At 43.0% G+C, this 17,655-nt stretch overlaps 1 protein-coding gene across 1 annotated transcript in view; it reads left to right on the forward strand.

Annotated features, from left to right (window-relative positions):
* The window catches only part of plxna2 (plexin A2), a 265,758-nt gene that overhangs the window by 86,325 nt on the left and 161,778 nt on the right, over nt 1-17,655 (forward strand). The window contains exon 4 of the mRNA XM_061735348.1: nt 12,204-12,338. Coding sequence (XP_061591332.1) covers nt 12,204-12,338 — 135 coding nt within the window. The remainder of the gene's footprint in view (nt 1-12,203; nt 12,339-17,655) is intronic.

Raw genomic sequence — 17,655 nt, forward strand, 5'->3', positions numbered from 1 at the left:
TTGTATAGCACAATTCAACACAAGGTAATTCAAAGTGCTTTACATCAACATTAAAAGCGGCAAGGCACAATTAAACAGTTAATAACAAATCAAATGAAATAAACTGATAAGAAAAGAGGTAAAATAATAAAAAGCACAAGCTGTTAAAAAGTAAGGGCAGTAGAGTACAGCAGGTACATCTCATTCTTACAATGGCAAGAATTACGTTTCTATACGGTCAAAACGTGCAAAGACTGGGTCAAACAGAGTATTACAAAAGTAATCTGTAACAATTCGTATGGTGAATTAAACCAATTTGACAATTCTATGCCACAATGGCCTGTTTCCAGGTCTTATTTCACACAACTGACGAGAATTACGTTTCTATACGGTCAAAAGATACAAAGACCAGGTCAAATACAGTATTACAAAAGTAATCTGTGCAGGTCTACAGGAAGTTTGTTCCACCGGTGAGGAGCAGAATAACTGAACGCTGCCTCACCTTGCTTGGTTCTGGTTCTGGAACCACAACAAACCAGATCCAGATGAAGCTCAGGGGTCTGGGAGCTTCATAGGAACTAACAGATCCAGCATGGATTCTGGTCCAAGACCATTCAGGTCTTTGTAGACCAGCAGGAAGATGTAGAGGATGTAGAGGATCTTATGCAGGGAAAGCTTTCACAAAATTCATTGTGAAAATGACTCAAGATCAATTTGACAGGACGTGAACGTTTCCTATATAACGATGCTGGTAAAAACAAAAGGCCTCTGGAAACACTGTGATTTGTTTATTGCAGCATCTTGCATTATCTTCAGAAAGATATAGAAAAAGGTTTTACAGTAAAGGGTTAAATGCTTTGCTCATAGAGTAGAGGCAAATCGATAGACTTTATGGTGCCCAGCCAAAAATATGAAGCAATTGGCCCTCATATTGATCCAGGTCAGGTCATTTTTGCAGATATAGTGCCACCTCCTTCTTTAATTCTGTTTTTCTTCCTGTAATTCACCCGCATCCCCTGCCACGCCATCTCCGTTACCTGCCTTCTTTAGCCGTCCTTGAAACGCCGTATCGGTCCGTGCTCGTTCCCCTCTCTCTCTCTCTCCTCTTTCCCCTCTTTCCTGTCTTCTCCGATGTTCCTCCTCTCTGTCACATCTGTGTGGCCTCTGCAGCCGGAGTCTGTCCGATGGGAAGTGACACGGAGTGCACGTAGGCGAGCGGGCTAACACGAGCCTTATAGGAGCTCATATCGTACACCAGGAAGAGGAACAAAAGAGACAGCGTGCCGTGCTGGTGGGAGCCACCTCTCTCACACACACAACGCAGCACATTTCTACACGCCGGTCGCTCCTGACACCAGAATTCGTCAGCCTGACACCGGTGATGGATTAGATGTGTTATCGAGGCAGAGAGAGGCTCCATATTTTCTCCCACTGTGACGCGAGGGAAAGAGAGCGAGAAACACACACACACACACACACACACATGCTGGCAGCTTAGTATCTTGTACCTATTCCACCTGAAGTAACAAAAAAAAAAAAGACAGCAGCAGTCTGCTACATTTCAACCTGGGTTTCCAGGATGGACACGTGAGCCCTGTTGCTGCACACGCTTCTGGAAGCTCAGGAATACAGTCGATCCACATCTGCCACGCGAGTTTGTCAACACTCCCTCAATAGCTGGAGTATTAGGGCCATGCAGGAGAAAAAATATTTGAGAGGGGAAGATCTTTTTTATTGTGCACTTTGAGAACAAAGTCGAAATGTTGAGAAAAAAGTTGAAATGTCGAGATCAATGTTGAAATTCAATTTTCTAGAAAAGTCGAAATGTCGGGAATAATGTTGAAATACAATTTGAAGAATAAAGTCGAAATTTTGCCTTTTTTCTCAACATTTCAACTTAATTCATTAAATTTTGACTTTTTTTTCTCAACATTTCGACTTTTTTCTCGAAATTGTACTTCAACATTATTCTCGACAATTCGCCTTTTTCTGGACATTTTGACTTTTTTCTGAACATTTCGACTTTTTTCTCAAAGTGCATAATGAAAAAAAAATCTTCCTCCTCTAAAATATAATTTTTATTTTTTTCCTCCCTGGCCCTAATACTCAAGAAAAGAGTCGAAATGTTGAGAAATAAAGTCGAAATTTCGCCTTTTTTCTCAACATTTCAACTTTATTCACGAAATTTAGACTTTTTTTCTCAACATTTCAACTTGTACTTCAACATTAATCTCGACATTTTGACTTTTGTCTCGACATTTCGACTTTTTTCTCAAAGTGCATAATGAAAAAAAAAGTCTTCCTCCTCTAAAATATTATTTTTATTTTTCTCCTGCCTGGCCCTTATACTCTTCCGTATTGAACAGAGGCAATAAGGGGGATTTTTTTTATTTATTTATTTTCTTCTGTAGTTATTTGACTTCTGGTGTGTTGGTGATGACTTTTCCTCCGGTGTGAATAATTCTGCAAGTTCACTCCCTCTCGTGCACGCTCTTCAGAAGCCTGGAGGCGCCGACTTGTTCCGTTCCGCATCCGTAACCAGAGGGGTGTACAGCGGGTCTGGCAGCACACCTCCCACCCCACTGCCGCTGCTCTCTCACACTCATTTCACACACCATGCAATTACATCAAAACAATCCTATTATTGATACACAGGGTGTAACGGTAGGGAAATCTGGGGTTTAAATAGAGCCGGGCCGCATGTTGTAAAACATTTTCTCATTTCAAACTGTTTCATATCAGTTTCTTTTTTAATGCTACCCATTCTCCCCCCATCGCCTCTCGTCTTTTAACATCGGTATGAGAGAAAGTTTATTTCTTAGCCAATAAAAGTAAAAGCCAACTCTCAAGTATGTGGAAAATGGTGGTTTTTGTGACCGGAGGGCCTCGTCTGAAATCACGGGTGCCTGACGAGCAGCACTGGCTCTCGGAACGCTGTCAGACTGTCACTTGTTATTTGGTCCGCGCTACTGCCTGATCTCCACATCAAACTCCAGCCCGTTTACTGATGTTGAGATGGGTCCCAGCAGATGGACTGGGTTTTATTAGATAGGGTTTATGGTGGTCATAGTCAGAGCCTTCTCACCTGTGTTATTTCACTCACCATCACCACTAAAATACAAAAAATCTTCACTTTTTTCCTAGACAGAGCCTCCTGGGCAGAGGTGTCAAGTAACGAAGTACAAATACTTCGTTACCTTACTTAAGTAGAAATTTTGGTTATCTATACTTCACTGGAGTAATTATTTTTCAGACGACTTTTTACTTTTACTCCTTACATTTTTATGCAATTATCTGTACTTTTTACTCCTTACATTTTAAAAACAGCCTCGTTACTCTATTTCATTTCAGCCTTTAAATAAAAACTATCCAGTTAAATTGCTCCATCCGGATAGAGTGAATTTGGTTGTGGTTGTTTCAGATGTTCTTGTCCAGTTTTGTTCTTACATCCGTTCCCTCAGATTCCTGCAACTAAACTTGGATGTACATTCCAATAAAGGTTAGGATAAATGATAACATGCCTCTGAAGTTTGACTTTTTGCACCATTACAATACTTATAGGCAACTAGTCATCATATCTGCTGCTCTCTGAAACACATGTTAATGCTCAATAGTACACATATATGGTTCTTTAATATATTTGCATTATACTAAGATGCATTCATTTTCAATGGATTTTGTCCTTAATGGCTTTTTTCCCCCTTACATTACTTTTACTTTTATACTTTAAGTAGTTTTGAAACCAGTACTTTTATACTTTTACTTGAGTAAAAAACTTGAGTTGATACTTCAACTTCTACAGGAGTATTTTTAAACTCTAGTATCTATACTTCTACCTGAGTAATGAATGTGAATACTTTTGACACCTCTGTCCCTGGGCAGCATCTGCAAGAGGGGTCAGTGCTGTGGGACGGCACATAAACGCGTGGTGGTGTCATTTTGCAGTATCTAATCAAGTGTGCAGGATCAAGCAGATAAACACGCTGCCTGTCACTCCAGCGTTCAAGACTGCTGAAGTGAATTAGCACAGAAAAACAGAAGATGTCTGTCTGACGAGGGAACGGTGGACGTCCTACACAACCACGCTCTCTTTGAGTGCAATGGACTCCCAGCCAGAAGAGCATACTTTCCCCTAAAAAGCAACTATGTATAATGCTACACTAGTACGCGGTGTAGGCGTATTATCTACAGTTCTATTTATATCCTATCCTGTTACAGGGTTTAAGTGCAGAATTTACTGTAGCGTTTGGTACAAGTTCCCCTCGCACGCTTTACAGTCTGAAACATGGTGGGAAGTACAGACTGATCTGTATTGGTCTTGGCAGCCACCTGTACGCAAGCGTGTCCTCTTCCAGAGCCCGAACCTGCCTCCAGGCAAAGGGCTGGAAATAGCATTTCAATGGAAACATCAAATATGAAATTACAGTAAAGCAACATTCAGAAAATATTCAGCAGCTGAACCATTATAGATGCAGTCTATAAGAATTGAGCATCAAATATTCAACATCGTGTATCCTCTTGAAGACATTTTCCCCCTGAGGAGAGCCACGGGCATCAGGAAGGGACATGGGATGTGCTTGGGGTTGTCAACCGTCTCTTGAAAAATGGAATCGTCCCGTATTGAGCTGAAAAGGGACGCACTTTGTCCCGTATTACTGTGAGAGTCAAAAAATAGTCATAAAATGCCAATGGAAAATGATATTGAGCTGTTGAGTTCATAAGTAATTTTTTTCTCTTTTACTACAACTGTAGCTACAGTCATGGCCTTTGAGGCACAAATATGTTTAAAAGTTTTCTACAGACTTTCTGTTTGCAGTTTTGTTATTGCACTAAAAATGTGCACTATTACAGAATGGATTTTCTGCTTTCTTTCTATTGTTTTATATTAATTTATACAATTTAAAGTTAAGCAGGACAGGTTTCTGTTTAAGAAAGATACTTATTTTATTCAGTTCATTTTGTTATTTTGTACTAAAGTGAATTGCTGGATAATAATTTGTTTTCCATGTGTTCATGGCATTCAAAAATATGCATCCAAGTAAATTCAGGTTCGAGTCAAATAGTTAAAAAAAATCGTTTCCCTCACAAAAAAAGGGGCTAAAAAAATTCACCACTCCAGGAAAGGTGAAGGCAATCTGGTCGGTCGATGAGGTGTCCCTTATTTATTTTTCAGGGAGTTCAGGTCTGCAATGATGATTTTGACATTTTGGCATCTAAAAGGAACGTCATTTTACTCTTTTCTTTTCCATCTATGCCCGAGCTGCTGCAATGCACTGCAAACACGCATTGGATGCACGTTTGCCCGCGATTAATTCAACACTTTACACTCAAGCAAATTGCTTCTCACAGACGTTCGCAGTTGGGGCTTCAGCGTCTGGCACAGTGTTCAAACCAGCGAGACCGGGGGACGGCGGGAGAGCGGGAGAGGGAGAAGAGGAGTTTGAATTGGAGTTTGGTCAATCTTCAAACATTTTTCCAGGGTGCTTACATGGTCTGATCAAAAGCACCCCTCTGGCACGGGCCCTCGTAGCCACAAGAGGAAGCCTCTGATGCCTCTGCCATCACTTCCCTGCTGGCAAACCTCTCCACCCCCACCAGCAACCTCCTGCCTGCTCGGGCCTATAGGTGCTGCAACGCTTCTACCAACACAACAGTCTTTCTATTCTCTTTGTTTTCTCAGGATGTGGAAGGTCGGGAAATGTTGGCAAAAACGCTGCATTTACACGATGAATCCCAGGGCAGCTTCATTTAAATAAAAAAAAATTGAAAACGTAGGAAATGCAGCAAACATCTTATCCAGAGCGATTGGATTTCACTTCAAAGACCTAAACAGTTAGGTTGATTACCGAAGATCCTGCAGCTGCCAGCCACTTTCCAACACATGAATTCATCCTTACAGCTCACAGTAACTTGGTTCAGTATTACTTAATGGTGTTACCTAACACGTTTGAGGAAAGAAAGCATGAAGTAGCATGATAAGAATGTACCGGGAAGTACTTAATTTGTGTGAACTTTAGTTTGAGACATCCTGTTTATCGTCGCTTAGTGAAAATATGGTCAGATTCTGATTGCAGCACGTTTGCAGCCGGTCCTTAGACATTTCTCCTCCAGTCTTTCCTTTGACATCATGGTATTTTCCAACAAGGTCAGGACAAAGCGCCAAGGAGAGGACTTTAGGAGGTGTTTTATTTTCAACTAATTGACCTGAACTAGAGGTGATACTGCATGAGTACTTGAATCAGTGAGCATATGTAGAGAACCCATCCTCAAACACACACTTTGTTACAGCATCTAAAATATTAAATTATGTATTGCACAACAAGACTTCAGTTAAGAAAGACATTGATTTCCAAGTGATGAAAAGTGGTTTGGATTTGGAAACTAAATATGGCAACGTTGTGGGCTCCAGGATTTGCTGAGAAGGCCTCCCACTCCGTGCCGCCTGAGGACACGTATCTCTCTGCTCACTTATCTTCATCTTTCACCATCATTCGGTGTATCTGTGTTAGGATTCATGTTTGTACATGAAGGACATCAAATCCCCCCTGAAGAGTTCATCTACACTCCGCTTATATTATTTATTTATTTGATTCAAGATGGCTATATTCCTCTCTTTGCAGCAGTGAACTGCAGCCCATTGGCCTCTTGGGTAGACACTTTTTCACAACGCTCTCATCCATCTTTGCCTTTTCCCACTTTTCTCTGCCGCACCTCCCTGACGTCACTTTTCCAGAGGATCCGGCTGATAGCAGCATTTTTGAAATGGGTGTCAGAGGGCACCGGAGGTTGTTTCTATACACGGACCGTTCTTTTTTTTAATAGAGGGGAGTAATATTGTCAGACGGGCTGGAGGCTGTGAATCCTACCTGTTTGCAGCCTCTTTAACCAGTCTCATAAATAATGCAGGGTCAAACAGGGCAGGAGTTGAAGTTTTTGTGCCTGCAAGAACACAGTAAACGTTGAGGTGAAGCAGCGACCAGGAGAAAGGTTGTTGTGGTTCCAAAGTTGCTAACTTCGGTGGAAGATACTGCAAAGTGGTAGAAAAGAGAGCGCAGTAAAAACAGGGATTTTTTTTAAAGTAAGATTACTTTTATTTCACTCAGTACTGATTTCTCCATCAGTTTTTATATATATATATATATAAAAATAAAATTTATATATATATATATATATATATATATATATATATCCAAAATCAGCTGGATGCTTTCTTTGTCTGTGATTTGTTTGGTAGGCGTAGATGGAGGAGTGTCTCGACGAGAAGAATAACGCCCTGTGCTCTGATCAAATTAATTTTTGCATTTAACTGAGATGAGAACAAACAGAGCAGTTACTCTTAATTATTACTTGTGGTTGTGGGTTTGTCTCAAAATCAGTAAATGTTGGGGTGATGTAGAAAATGTAATAAAAAAAATAAATTCTGGGATTCTTGTTTCAGAATTGTCCTTAGGTGTGAGTGTGCATGGTTGTCTGCGTATCTATGTGGCCCTGCGATGGACTGGCCTGTAATTAGCTCTGATAGGCTCCAGCAGACCCCCGTCACCCTGCAAAGGATAAGGCGGGTATAGAACTTGGATGGATGCTGGGATTCTTACATGTACTTTGACTTTTATTCTGTGCAGCAGAATGAACCCAGTATGTTTGATATTTTTTCTTGTCAGCTTCATTCATTTTGTAAATTTACATCACCTTCTGCATGAGATGTTCTAGCCTTGAAAAGAGCCGGGGATTAAGACTTTCAGTTGCTTTTTTGCCCAGTTCTTCCCACAAACGCATCTTAAAGTGCACAACGGAGTGTGTTGGTGTTGCTGCAGTCTGTTTCCATTTATTTCACAGATTTCCATCTGGGGGCAGATCAGGACAGCAGGACTGGAGAAAGGCCAGTCCAGGACATGCACCCACTCCTTCCTCAGCCATGCCTTTTGCAATGTGTGCAGGGTGTGGATTTGCATTGTCTTGTTGAAAAATGCATGGCCATTTTTAAGAAAAGTCCTTCTTATATCTCAGTATACATAAATGCAGTAACTCAGATGCGTTTATGACCTTTGCCCTGGGTACCAGGACAACCCCTTCCCATCCCAGTTCCTCTCTTTCGAACTCGTCCGTGGTCACATTCTGGATCATTCTTTTTTATTTTTGGACTGTAAATGTTAATTTGTTCCAATAGCGACGTGAACACTCATCCGTTTCACCACAGTGCATGTTTGACCTAGGTCATGGTCTATAAGGCTTCAGATCCCAGAGACATCAACCTCTCTGGACGAGGTGAACGTGAAGCTTCTTGTTTCAGTCACGTGTTACATGACATTTGCGGATGTAGCTCCACATTGTAGTGCTCCACAAAGGTGTCCCCCAAATAATCCCTTGCCCTTTTTAATTCTACCGTTCATTGTTGATGAATATTGCGGTGCCCCTGGGAGAACGGAGATCATGTGACTTCATCTCTGGCCCACGCGCTTACCCTTCACACGCTGAACTTCTGCCACGTTCGTTAGGAGTTTTAATAACATCATGCCCTTTAGAAGGAGAAATCAGCACATCGCTTCCAACCTCTGAGTTTTATAAAACTCTACAAGAAGTTTGAATATTTTCTCCCACATTTCTTGACAAAGCAGAGATCCTCTGCATTTCTGCTCCTACTGATGTTGCATTTGTACCGAATCACTGTAACGGTCACTTATTGGCATCACTTTTACATCCTTAGCATGACGACGATGACTCTTTAACTTTTTATTTTATTTGAAATGTTCTGTTTATTTTCAAAAGCTATTGTTTCCATATACAGTATTACATCCACTGCTTGGACCATTGCAATGTTTTCTCCAAAGTTCAACCACCTGTTCCCAATGAAATTGGGAAGGATGGATCGAAAAAAAAAAGTCCAAGTGTCTTTGATCATGATGCTTTTCCAAGATTGTGTAACAACAGAACTGCGGGAGCTCTTTTCTAGTTATTGTCACAGCTTCGCAAGATGAAAAATAAATACAGTACAGTATTAGAGTGGTATCAGGTGTAGAGAGCAGGTCAACACAAAAAACACAGATTTAAATGAAGTGTGATCTTACAGGCTTCATGTACTCAGTCCATTTAGACCAAATCCCATAGAACTTTTCTTTTTGTATTCTGAGGGGAAAATGACAACTTTTCCATTATGTAAATTTTGCGGACAATATCAATCCATTCTTCAATAGTGGGTGGTTCTCTTTACCTTTTTAAAGCTTTAACAGGCCTATGATGCAATAACGGATGTCTATTGACAAATGGAAGAGGAAGCGGACGTGTTGGGTTCTTACTGTCTGCAAAGAATTAAAAGTCAAAGGAGCAATTAGCAGTTTCTTTATGGCCCTAACTTTTCCTGCATGGGGCTTGTATGGCACACATGCCTGGAGAGCAGTGGCAGCTGTGAGTGTGTGTGTGTGTGTGTGAGTGTGTGTCTGACTGCTCCAGAGGCTCCTGGACATCAGTGAGAGATTGTGTGATAGCGATCTGATTGGGGCGCGCGGTGGGAACGTCAGGTTATCTCCTGACCCCCCCGGTCACAGCCTGGTGGGACACATATCACCGGCTGACAGGCTGCTCCTCCGGGTTCACACTCACTCCTGCTCTCCTGCTCTCCTGCGCCGCGGCGGGGAGCCGAGCCTTGCCGCTCTGGCCCCGCGCCGACATGCTTTATGGACCAGCGTGTCTGCTGAGGTGTGCTTCCACACTCCGGTGTCAGCAACCAGATGAAGACTTTCCCAACCCCCCCCCCCGCCCCGTCTCACACGTTCTACACATGCTTTTCAAGTATCCGTGTTTGTTGACGTGTGGATTAGTCTGCGCAGGTTAGACGGAGGTCAGCCAGGCTAAGCTCGGACACTCTGAGCTCCCCTCGCTTTGCCGTGTACCGAGCTTTCCCCTGGAGCCCAGGAGGAGAAGCTTGCTGGGATTTAACTTAACACATTCATAGTCTCAAATGCATCCTCAAGGTTTTGTGTGTCCACACATTTGCTCACTGTTTCTGCATTGCAACTATGCAGCGGCAAGAATGAGACACAAGACAGAGAGAGGTTAGATTCAACAATCTTATTACTTGTACAAGGAGTAGTCAGGCAGCTTAACATAAGTGTCAGCTTCCTCCTGGCTACTGAAGTTAAAACAGACGTAAGCCATATATATATATATAGGCCTATATATATTAAGGCTGCAACTAACGACTATTTTAATAGTCGACTAGTCACCGACTTTTGAAACGACTAATAGGATAATAAGTCATTTTTTCTTAAATTTAGTATGAGGTTGCTTTAAATATGTGGCAAATGATAATAAACACAAGAAAGATGGGCACTTCAATGAAAAATAGATATTTTATTCAACTTCTTCGGACTGCATGCATTTAATTTAAAATACTTTTGTCAGGCACAGTCAGGCATAACGTTAAAGCTCTCTTTTAAAGCCAAAATACGCTTAATATCATACCAAGGCGAGTCCGTTTTGTTCAACTGTCCAAAGTGCTTTCTCTTCAAATGCTCGTGCATTACCGACGTGCTCCCGTGATAACCAAGGTCTGCTTTGCAAACCTTGCAAGTAATCTTTTTATTCGCCGTATCCAGGCTAAAAGGCTTACCCGCTACCGCTCGGCAGAGACGCTGTCGTGCATGCGCGACTCTCGGCAGAGATTGTATTGAAGTGAGACGCCTCACTCCATTGGAAAAACACGTCTGCCGACAATTGTCGACAATGCAATTCATTGTCGACAATTTTGATTATCGATTTTTGTCTCTGATTCTCTTATGCTGGAAGTGTCATGTCCACGGACTGAATTTGGAAAAACTGCATTTAGCTACTGCGCGGCTCACAGTTGGAACATTTTGCAACATGAATTGAAGTTGGAAACGTTTGTGCAGCTTGGTCAATTCAAATCCCTGATTGCTGACCCTTTATATATGGTTGTTGTACATTCGGCATCATTATAAATGAGGGCTTGCTCTCAATGATTTCTCCGAATTCAAATAAAGGTTGATTGATTGTCGACAATGCCGACGAATCGTTGCAGCCCTAATATATATATATGTACTCCATAGTTACAAATCAATAAATATTGAAAGCATTCAGTTGTCTCCAAGGTTTATCTGATTCAATCATGACTATTATGACAATCAATCGTAGTCTAGTAGTTACATTCAATAGGGCGAAAGTGCCTCTTCCAACACTCTTCCAGTTTAATTCCATAGGTCAAAAGTTGCTTCCAACATTCATCTTATCACCGTATTTTTCCACTTGTAATGCTGTGATTATAATGATAGTTACAAACATTATAAAACAGATAATTTACATAGATTTTAATAACACTCACATACCCCTCTACCCTCCCGGTGCACCTTCATTTGACAGACACATGACCCTGACCCCCCCCGAGCTGTTTCCCAGGGAGCCCGCTGCTGCTGGAGGCTGTCACCGTCTGAATAGACAGATGAATGTTTGGGTGGAGGGAGGCAGACGGGAATGGACAGATGATAGAGCCATCAGCTTTGATGCCTGGAGGAGGGTTCTGTGACATCTGACATCATAGAGACGCCTCTCCCGCCCAGCGTAGTCAGGGAACCCCACGTTGACCCTCAAGATTTGCTGCCCCATTTAAACCTTTGGCAAAGACAATCTTCTGGATTTAGAAGAAAAACATCGCCCCACTGCGTCCAGAAGGGTTTGCACGTCTCGTCTCGTACGTCGGGAGCTTGCTCTTCTGCTGCTTTTGTAATTATGTGGTTCTGGCTTCAAGTTCAAAGCCTTTGCTGAGGGAATGCATCACTCGTCAGGAGAAACAGCAAAGCAAAACAGAGCTCAGGTTTCACAAGGGTTTTATAATATCGCCCGTTATCTTCTTACACTTTTTGTAACCTGAGAAACTTACAAGGAAAAACAGACTTCTGACATTTCCCTCCCACTGTGAAGTGTTTCAGTTTTGTCACACTTCGTTGGCGATTAAAAATACGTTTCAAGAAATTTGAAAGTCATTACTTGCGTGTCACTTGTGATCCATCAGTCTGAACATCTGAACCACTCCTGTGCAGATTAGCACCCGTCCGTATCTCCGAGTCGATAAACGATAACAAGTTTACAAATGCTGTTTGACTCACGTTTGTCATATCTGTCAATCACTCCTCTCTGTTTTCCTGTTTTCTGCCGTTACACTGATATAAATAGCTTCCACTGACCTTCTTCGTGCTCTGCTTTTTTTTTCTCAGATTCGTGTTGACGGACCTCCTCACGGCGGCATCCAGTACGAGACCATATCCGTCATCAAGGACGGCAGCCCCGTTCTCAGAGACATGGCCTTCTCCCTGGACCGCAACTTCCTCTACGTGATGTCCGAGAGACAGGCAAGTGTCCGACCCCTTCAAATGGATGCTCCCCCAGATTTATAGGCGGCGAGACGGCAGAACGGGTGCTTTTATCATGCTTTTGTGTGTGAATGCGTGGGTGCTGCAGCACGGCCCTGGATGGCTCACCTCTGCACATCACCAAATCCACCAGCTAATGTTGGGCTAAAAATAACCCGGGTGGCACAGCGGGGGACATTCTGACAGCATTTGATAATGAAGGAGAACAATGAGGGCAGGGAAAGAGAAAGAAATAGACAGACAAGCAAAAGATTAAGAAGAATAAGGCTTAAAAAAAGAGAGAGAGAAAGAGAGAGAGAGATGACAAACTCCTGGCTGGTGGGCCGAGGCAGAGGAGGAGAGGAAGAGTAATGAGAGAAAAAGGGACATCTGGAGGAGTGCATGAGGGAGATACAGAGAGTGCAAGGTCATCCCTTCACACGGCTAATGAAGTGACACAGCATTGCAGGACCGGTACGGAAGCAGCTGATACCCATCAGTGCGGGCCGACGCACTCTTTAGGTAGAAAAGATGAGGCCGGGCGAGGATGGAAGGGGACGCAAGGACAGAGTGGAGGTCAGGCGATGAGAGTAGATGGTTGGAGAGGGAAGAAATGACAAGAAGAGGAGACTAAGAGGCGGCGGCGGGCAGGCAGGGGAGTGTGGCGGCGCAGTGGCCCCAGAGACAGGCGACGTGCAGGGCTGTCACTGTCAAGTGATAGATTGCCATCCTCTGTCCTTATCTGTTCTTTCAACACGGCCGACAAGTGGCCGGCCAGGTTAGGAATTGTGGTGGGCAGATGTGGCGGGAAGGACTCGCGTAGACAAAACCACGCATTCCTGAGAGAAGGGAAAGGAGGACACACAATTCCCTTCAGTTCAGTTCAGTTCATATTTATTTAGAGCAATACAACATAACATAAGTGAGCTGCGTGCAACAGAAAATTAAACAAATACCTTTAACAGTAGATGTGCAGGTTCATACAAATTAATTTGTTAACACTCGAAAGGGAGTGGGAAGAAGAAAACGTATTTAATCCCACCCATGTTTCTCATCAACAACTTGACAGATTTTTTATGGCTTCCTCCTGTCTCAACATTTAAACCAAAACAATGAACAAAAGACCTATATCAAATTATAATACAAATTATTCTACAGTTCACCTCAACTAAATTTGCACACATTGTGGCCATGAAATGCAGATGCATGCATGCATGCAGATGCACAACCACAATGCGTGCAAATCCAGGAACAATGTATATTGTCACCACGTGTGACAGTAAACCGTTAACTTATATTTATAATACATTTATAAAACATACCAGCAATGGTAAGGACAACAATACCAGAAGGTAATGGACATAATGGACATGGACATATAGTACATAAATACACGTCAGTGATGGTCAGAACAACAGTAACAGAAGGTAATGGACAATACATACTAACTAAATGAGGAACAAAAATTACACATCAACATTTTCAACACCGAAGTTGATTTAACATAGTTAATTCATTCATTAAATCCTTCATTCACTCCTGCTTGTTTCCCCTTCAGCATGCAACATCTGGAGATGTGTGGCATTGATATGTTTCATTGCACAATAAAAACAAAGTTGCTCAATTTAGTCTGGCACATATTTGCAGCAAAAACATAAATTGAGCATTAAAACAAAGATACCGGTTTAACTAGTAAGAGCTGGGTGCTTTACGAGCGGGATCCTCTGCAAGGCTTACCGAAATGAAAGCCAAATCCTTTCAATCTCACATCTCTCTTTCAATTCATAAAAAAAACATTTCTTTTGACTACTTTAATTAAATTGTATTTTTATGAATATAAACAGGATCAACTTTTTTTTTTATCGTGGTACGCATTTGACACAGTATGGGAACAAGGCAGTGGACTGGTTCCACCAGCAAAGACGAGTTTTTCACTGAATCCAAAATGTATTTCCAGTATTTACTAAATCCTTTATTCCCACTATTCCACAGATGAAACAAGCTTTTGATGTTGAGCTCATAAATGCTAGTCATCTGAATGAGGAGTCATGTTGGTGAATATTATTAGTATTCAGCATGTAGACTCCTCTGTGTGTCTCTCCAGAGGCTGGGAAGGATTCACACACACACGCACACACACACACACACACGCACACACACGCACACATGCACACACTGAAAAGTGTTTAGCTACTTTGGAGTTGTTGATCAAGGACACCAGCTTATAGTCACACCTGACAGATTAATTGGATTGGCTTTTTCTTCTTTATTAAACGTGTTTGATTGAACAGGACCATTTTCCCAGATTTGATCCAGCTTAGTTGAAGCAGCTTTCATTAATTGTTTAATATTATCTAGTTCTCTCAAGCTGAAATCCAAAGATACGTGTAACATTTGAACATTTGGACTTCAGATACCTGCTTGCACAAAGTAGCCCCTTCATACCAAAACACTGGAAGACATTAACTTGACCCTTTATCTTATGAGCTTAAATGTTGCCTGGAGATACACTTGAAGTCACACATCCTGGACATCACGAGACGCGTCTCGTCTGGGCCGCGCCGGTTCCCGTGTGTGTCTGGATGATGCAGTCCGAGGCCAAGCGCATGGCGATGGGAGGCGGGCGAGAACAAAGGAGGGATGATATCAAACAGGAACCAAAGCAGATTTGGCTCCGGTTGCATTTCCTACTCTGAATAACAAAGAAGTCCTCTGTATCTGGCACAGTGGGAAAGGGAGCGAGCAGAAGGGAGACAGACACTGGAGGAGAGGCACACGGACACAGAAATTGGCGAGGCAGCGTGATATTTGCTCAGCAAGGCCGCGCATCAGGATCTGGACTATCTCTCTCCCCCTGCACACCTGTCTGTGTGCGTGAGAATAGAAAGATGTGCGAGGCTTTTATAAATGCAAAAATGCAGTTAGACACATAATATGGCGCTTTTCCACTAGTACCTACTCAGCCCGACTCGACTCGACTCGCCTCGGTTTTGCGCTTTTCCACAAGGGGTCTAATGGCGCTTTCGCACTAGTACCGCCTTAGCCCGGCGCGGCTCGTCGCGACTCCACCCGTTTTGTCCCCGTTTGTTTTTCCACCCCCAGGTGAGAAGTGGGGGAGTTGGGGTGAAGCTGCTGTGACGTACTCGATTGCGCAACACCTTTGTTCGTGTCGGCGCTGATCAGAAATCAGCTGGAGCCACGAGCGGCTGAGAGTAAAACAGCCCGTCTACATCCCTTTTTTAATTCTCTCCTCAGCCACCAGGTTTATGAACATCTGCACCTCAGATTTGGATCACCAAACAGACGTTTGCGCTTTATAATAAAATCGCTGCGAGCCGCCAGTCGCCCTCGCGCTGACTCCCGCTTCCTGATTCAAACGTCTGCCGGCCCCCCGACCAATCAGAGGCGTGGAGGGTGGTGACGGCCCCGCCCCCCGACCAATCAGCTTCCTGTAATGTGATGACGTCGGAAATAGTCCCGGCTCAGCCCGGATAGAACATCGCCAGAATGGTTACAGAAAAAGTATCTGCTTGCAGCGGCTCTACCCGTCTCAGCCCTTAGTGCAAAAGCGCAAGACGGGGCCGTGAACCGAGCTGAGGTGGGACTAGTGCGAAAGGGCCATAATGTGTCGAGTTGATACTTTTTCTGTAACTATTCTGCAGAGGTTCTAAGCGGCTGAGTCGGCTGTATCTGACGTCATCACACTACAGGCCACCGATTGGTCGGGGGGTTGGAGTCAGACGTCTGAGTCAGGATGTGACATCAATGAAAGAGTGACTCTGACGGCTTCTTGTTCATTTTATTCGACAGACAACTGCAGCAAAAGTCTGTTTCATGATCCAACTCTGAGGTGCAGATGTTCATAAACCTGGTGCTGAGGAGAGAATTAAAAAGGGATCTAGACGGGAGATAAGGAACAACCAGATCCACCAGGAGCTCTGTCACTTCATAGCTGCTCACGCTGAATTTTCATCAGCGCCGAGACAAACAAACAAAAAATATAAAGCGTCACCGCTTGAAGTTTCTCTCACTCTCATTTTTTAACTTGATATCAAACACAAGCCACAGACCCAGCAGCACATCTATCATCTCCTCCAGGTTCTACATCTTTAGTGTTGTTGTCTTCTTTGTTTAGATCACACAATCAAATACGTCACAGCAGCTTCTCTCCAACCTCCTACTTCTGATCTGGGTGTTGAAAAGAAACGAGGGCGAGTCAGGCTGAGTAGGTACCCGAGGTGGAAAAAGTACAAAAATATTGTACTTAAGTAAAAGTACAAATTTTCTGCTTGAAAATTACTTAAGTAAAAGTAAAAAGTACCCATTAAGAAAATTACTTAAGTAAAAGTATAAAAGTACCTCAACTTAAATATAATAAAGTACAAAAAGTACATGGGTTAAAATGTACTTAAGTACAAAAGTAAAAAGTACAAAGTACAAAGTACAAAATTCAAAGTACAAAATTATTTTCAAAAGGATTGCAAAGAAATGAAGAATCCAAGAATTTGCTTACAACTCTAAATAATGGTGATATTATTCTGACCCCTTTAGTGTTTGTTTCCATTACCCCATTTTAATTTCTCCCTTTGCTCATCACTGCTGCTGTACCCCATTGGCCCCGCTGACAGGTCCACCCCCAGCCTGTAGTATGCAATGACAACATTAAGCAACCCCAGCTGATAAAGGATGAGACTTTTGAACTTTTAAATGCCAAAACCACCTTAGAAGTGGTGGAATCAAAGAATGGTGCGCATGGACACGCGTCGGCTGCCGCTCAAGGCTGATTTATGGTTCCGCGTTACACCAACGTACCCTACGGCGAGGCTCTGCGTCGATTTAACGCGGAACCATAATTCAGGCTTCAGTCCTCCTCGGTACTCGACGCGACGGCGGTTCCTCCGGCCTTCCGGCCCGCCTCTGCGGCGCAACTCTCCCGGGAGCTGCGGCTCCTTCTCGGTATATTCACGCACCCCCCTTCCTTCCCGTCCGCCTCATGGTTCCGCGTTAAATCAACGCACACCTTACGCCGTAGGCTACGGCGTAGAGTGTGCGTCGCCGCGTACCCTACGCTGTAGCTCTGCGCCGGTGTAACGCGGAACCATAAATCAGCCCCCGCTGTGCTGTTCTTTAATTTGTAGCGAGTAACGACGTGTCCAATTTTAAATGTAGCGGATTAAAAGTACGATTATTTCCTTGAAAATGTAACGAAGTAAAAGTAAAAGTACAGAAAAATGAAAGTATCAATAAAAGTACAAATTCTCAAAAATCTTACTTAAGTAAAATAACGAAGTACTTGTAGTTCGTTACTTTACACCAC

Source organism: Cololabis saira, chromosome 12 (genome assembly GCF_033807715.1).
Source record: "Cololabis saira isolate AMF1-May2022 chromosome 12, fColSai1.1, whole genome shotgun sequence".
Classification (NCBI taxonomy): Eukaryota; Metazoa; Chordata; class Actinopteri; order Beloniformes; family Belonidae; genus Cololabis; species Cololabis saira.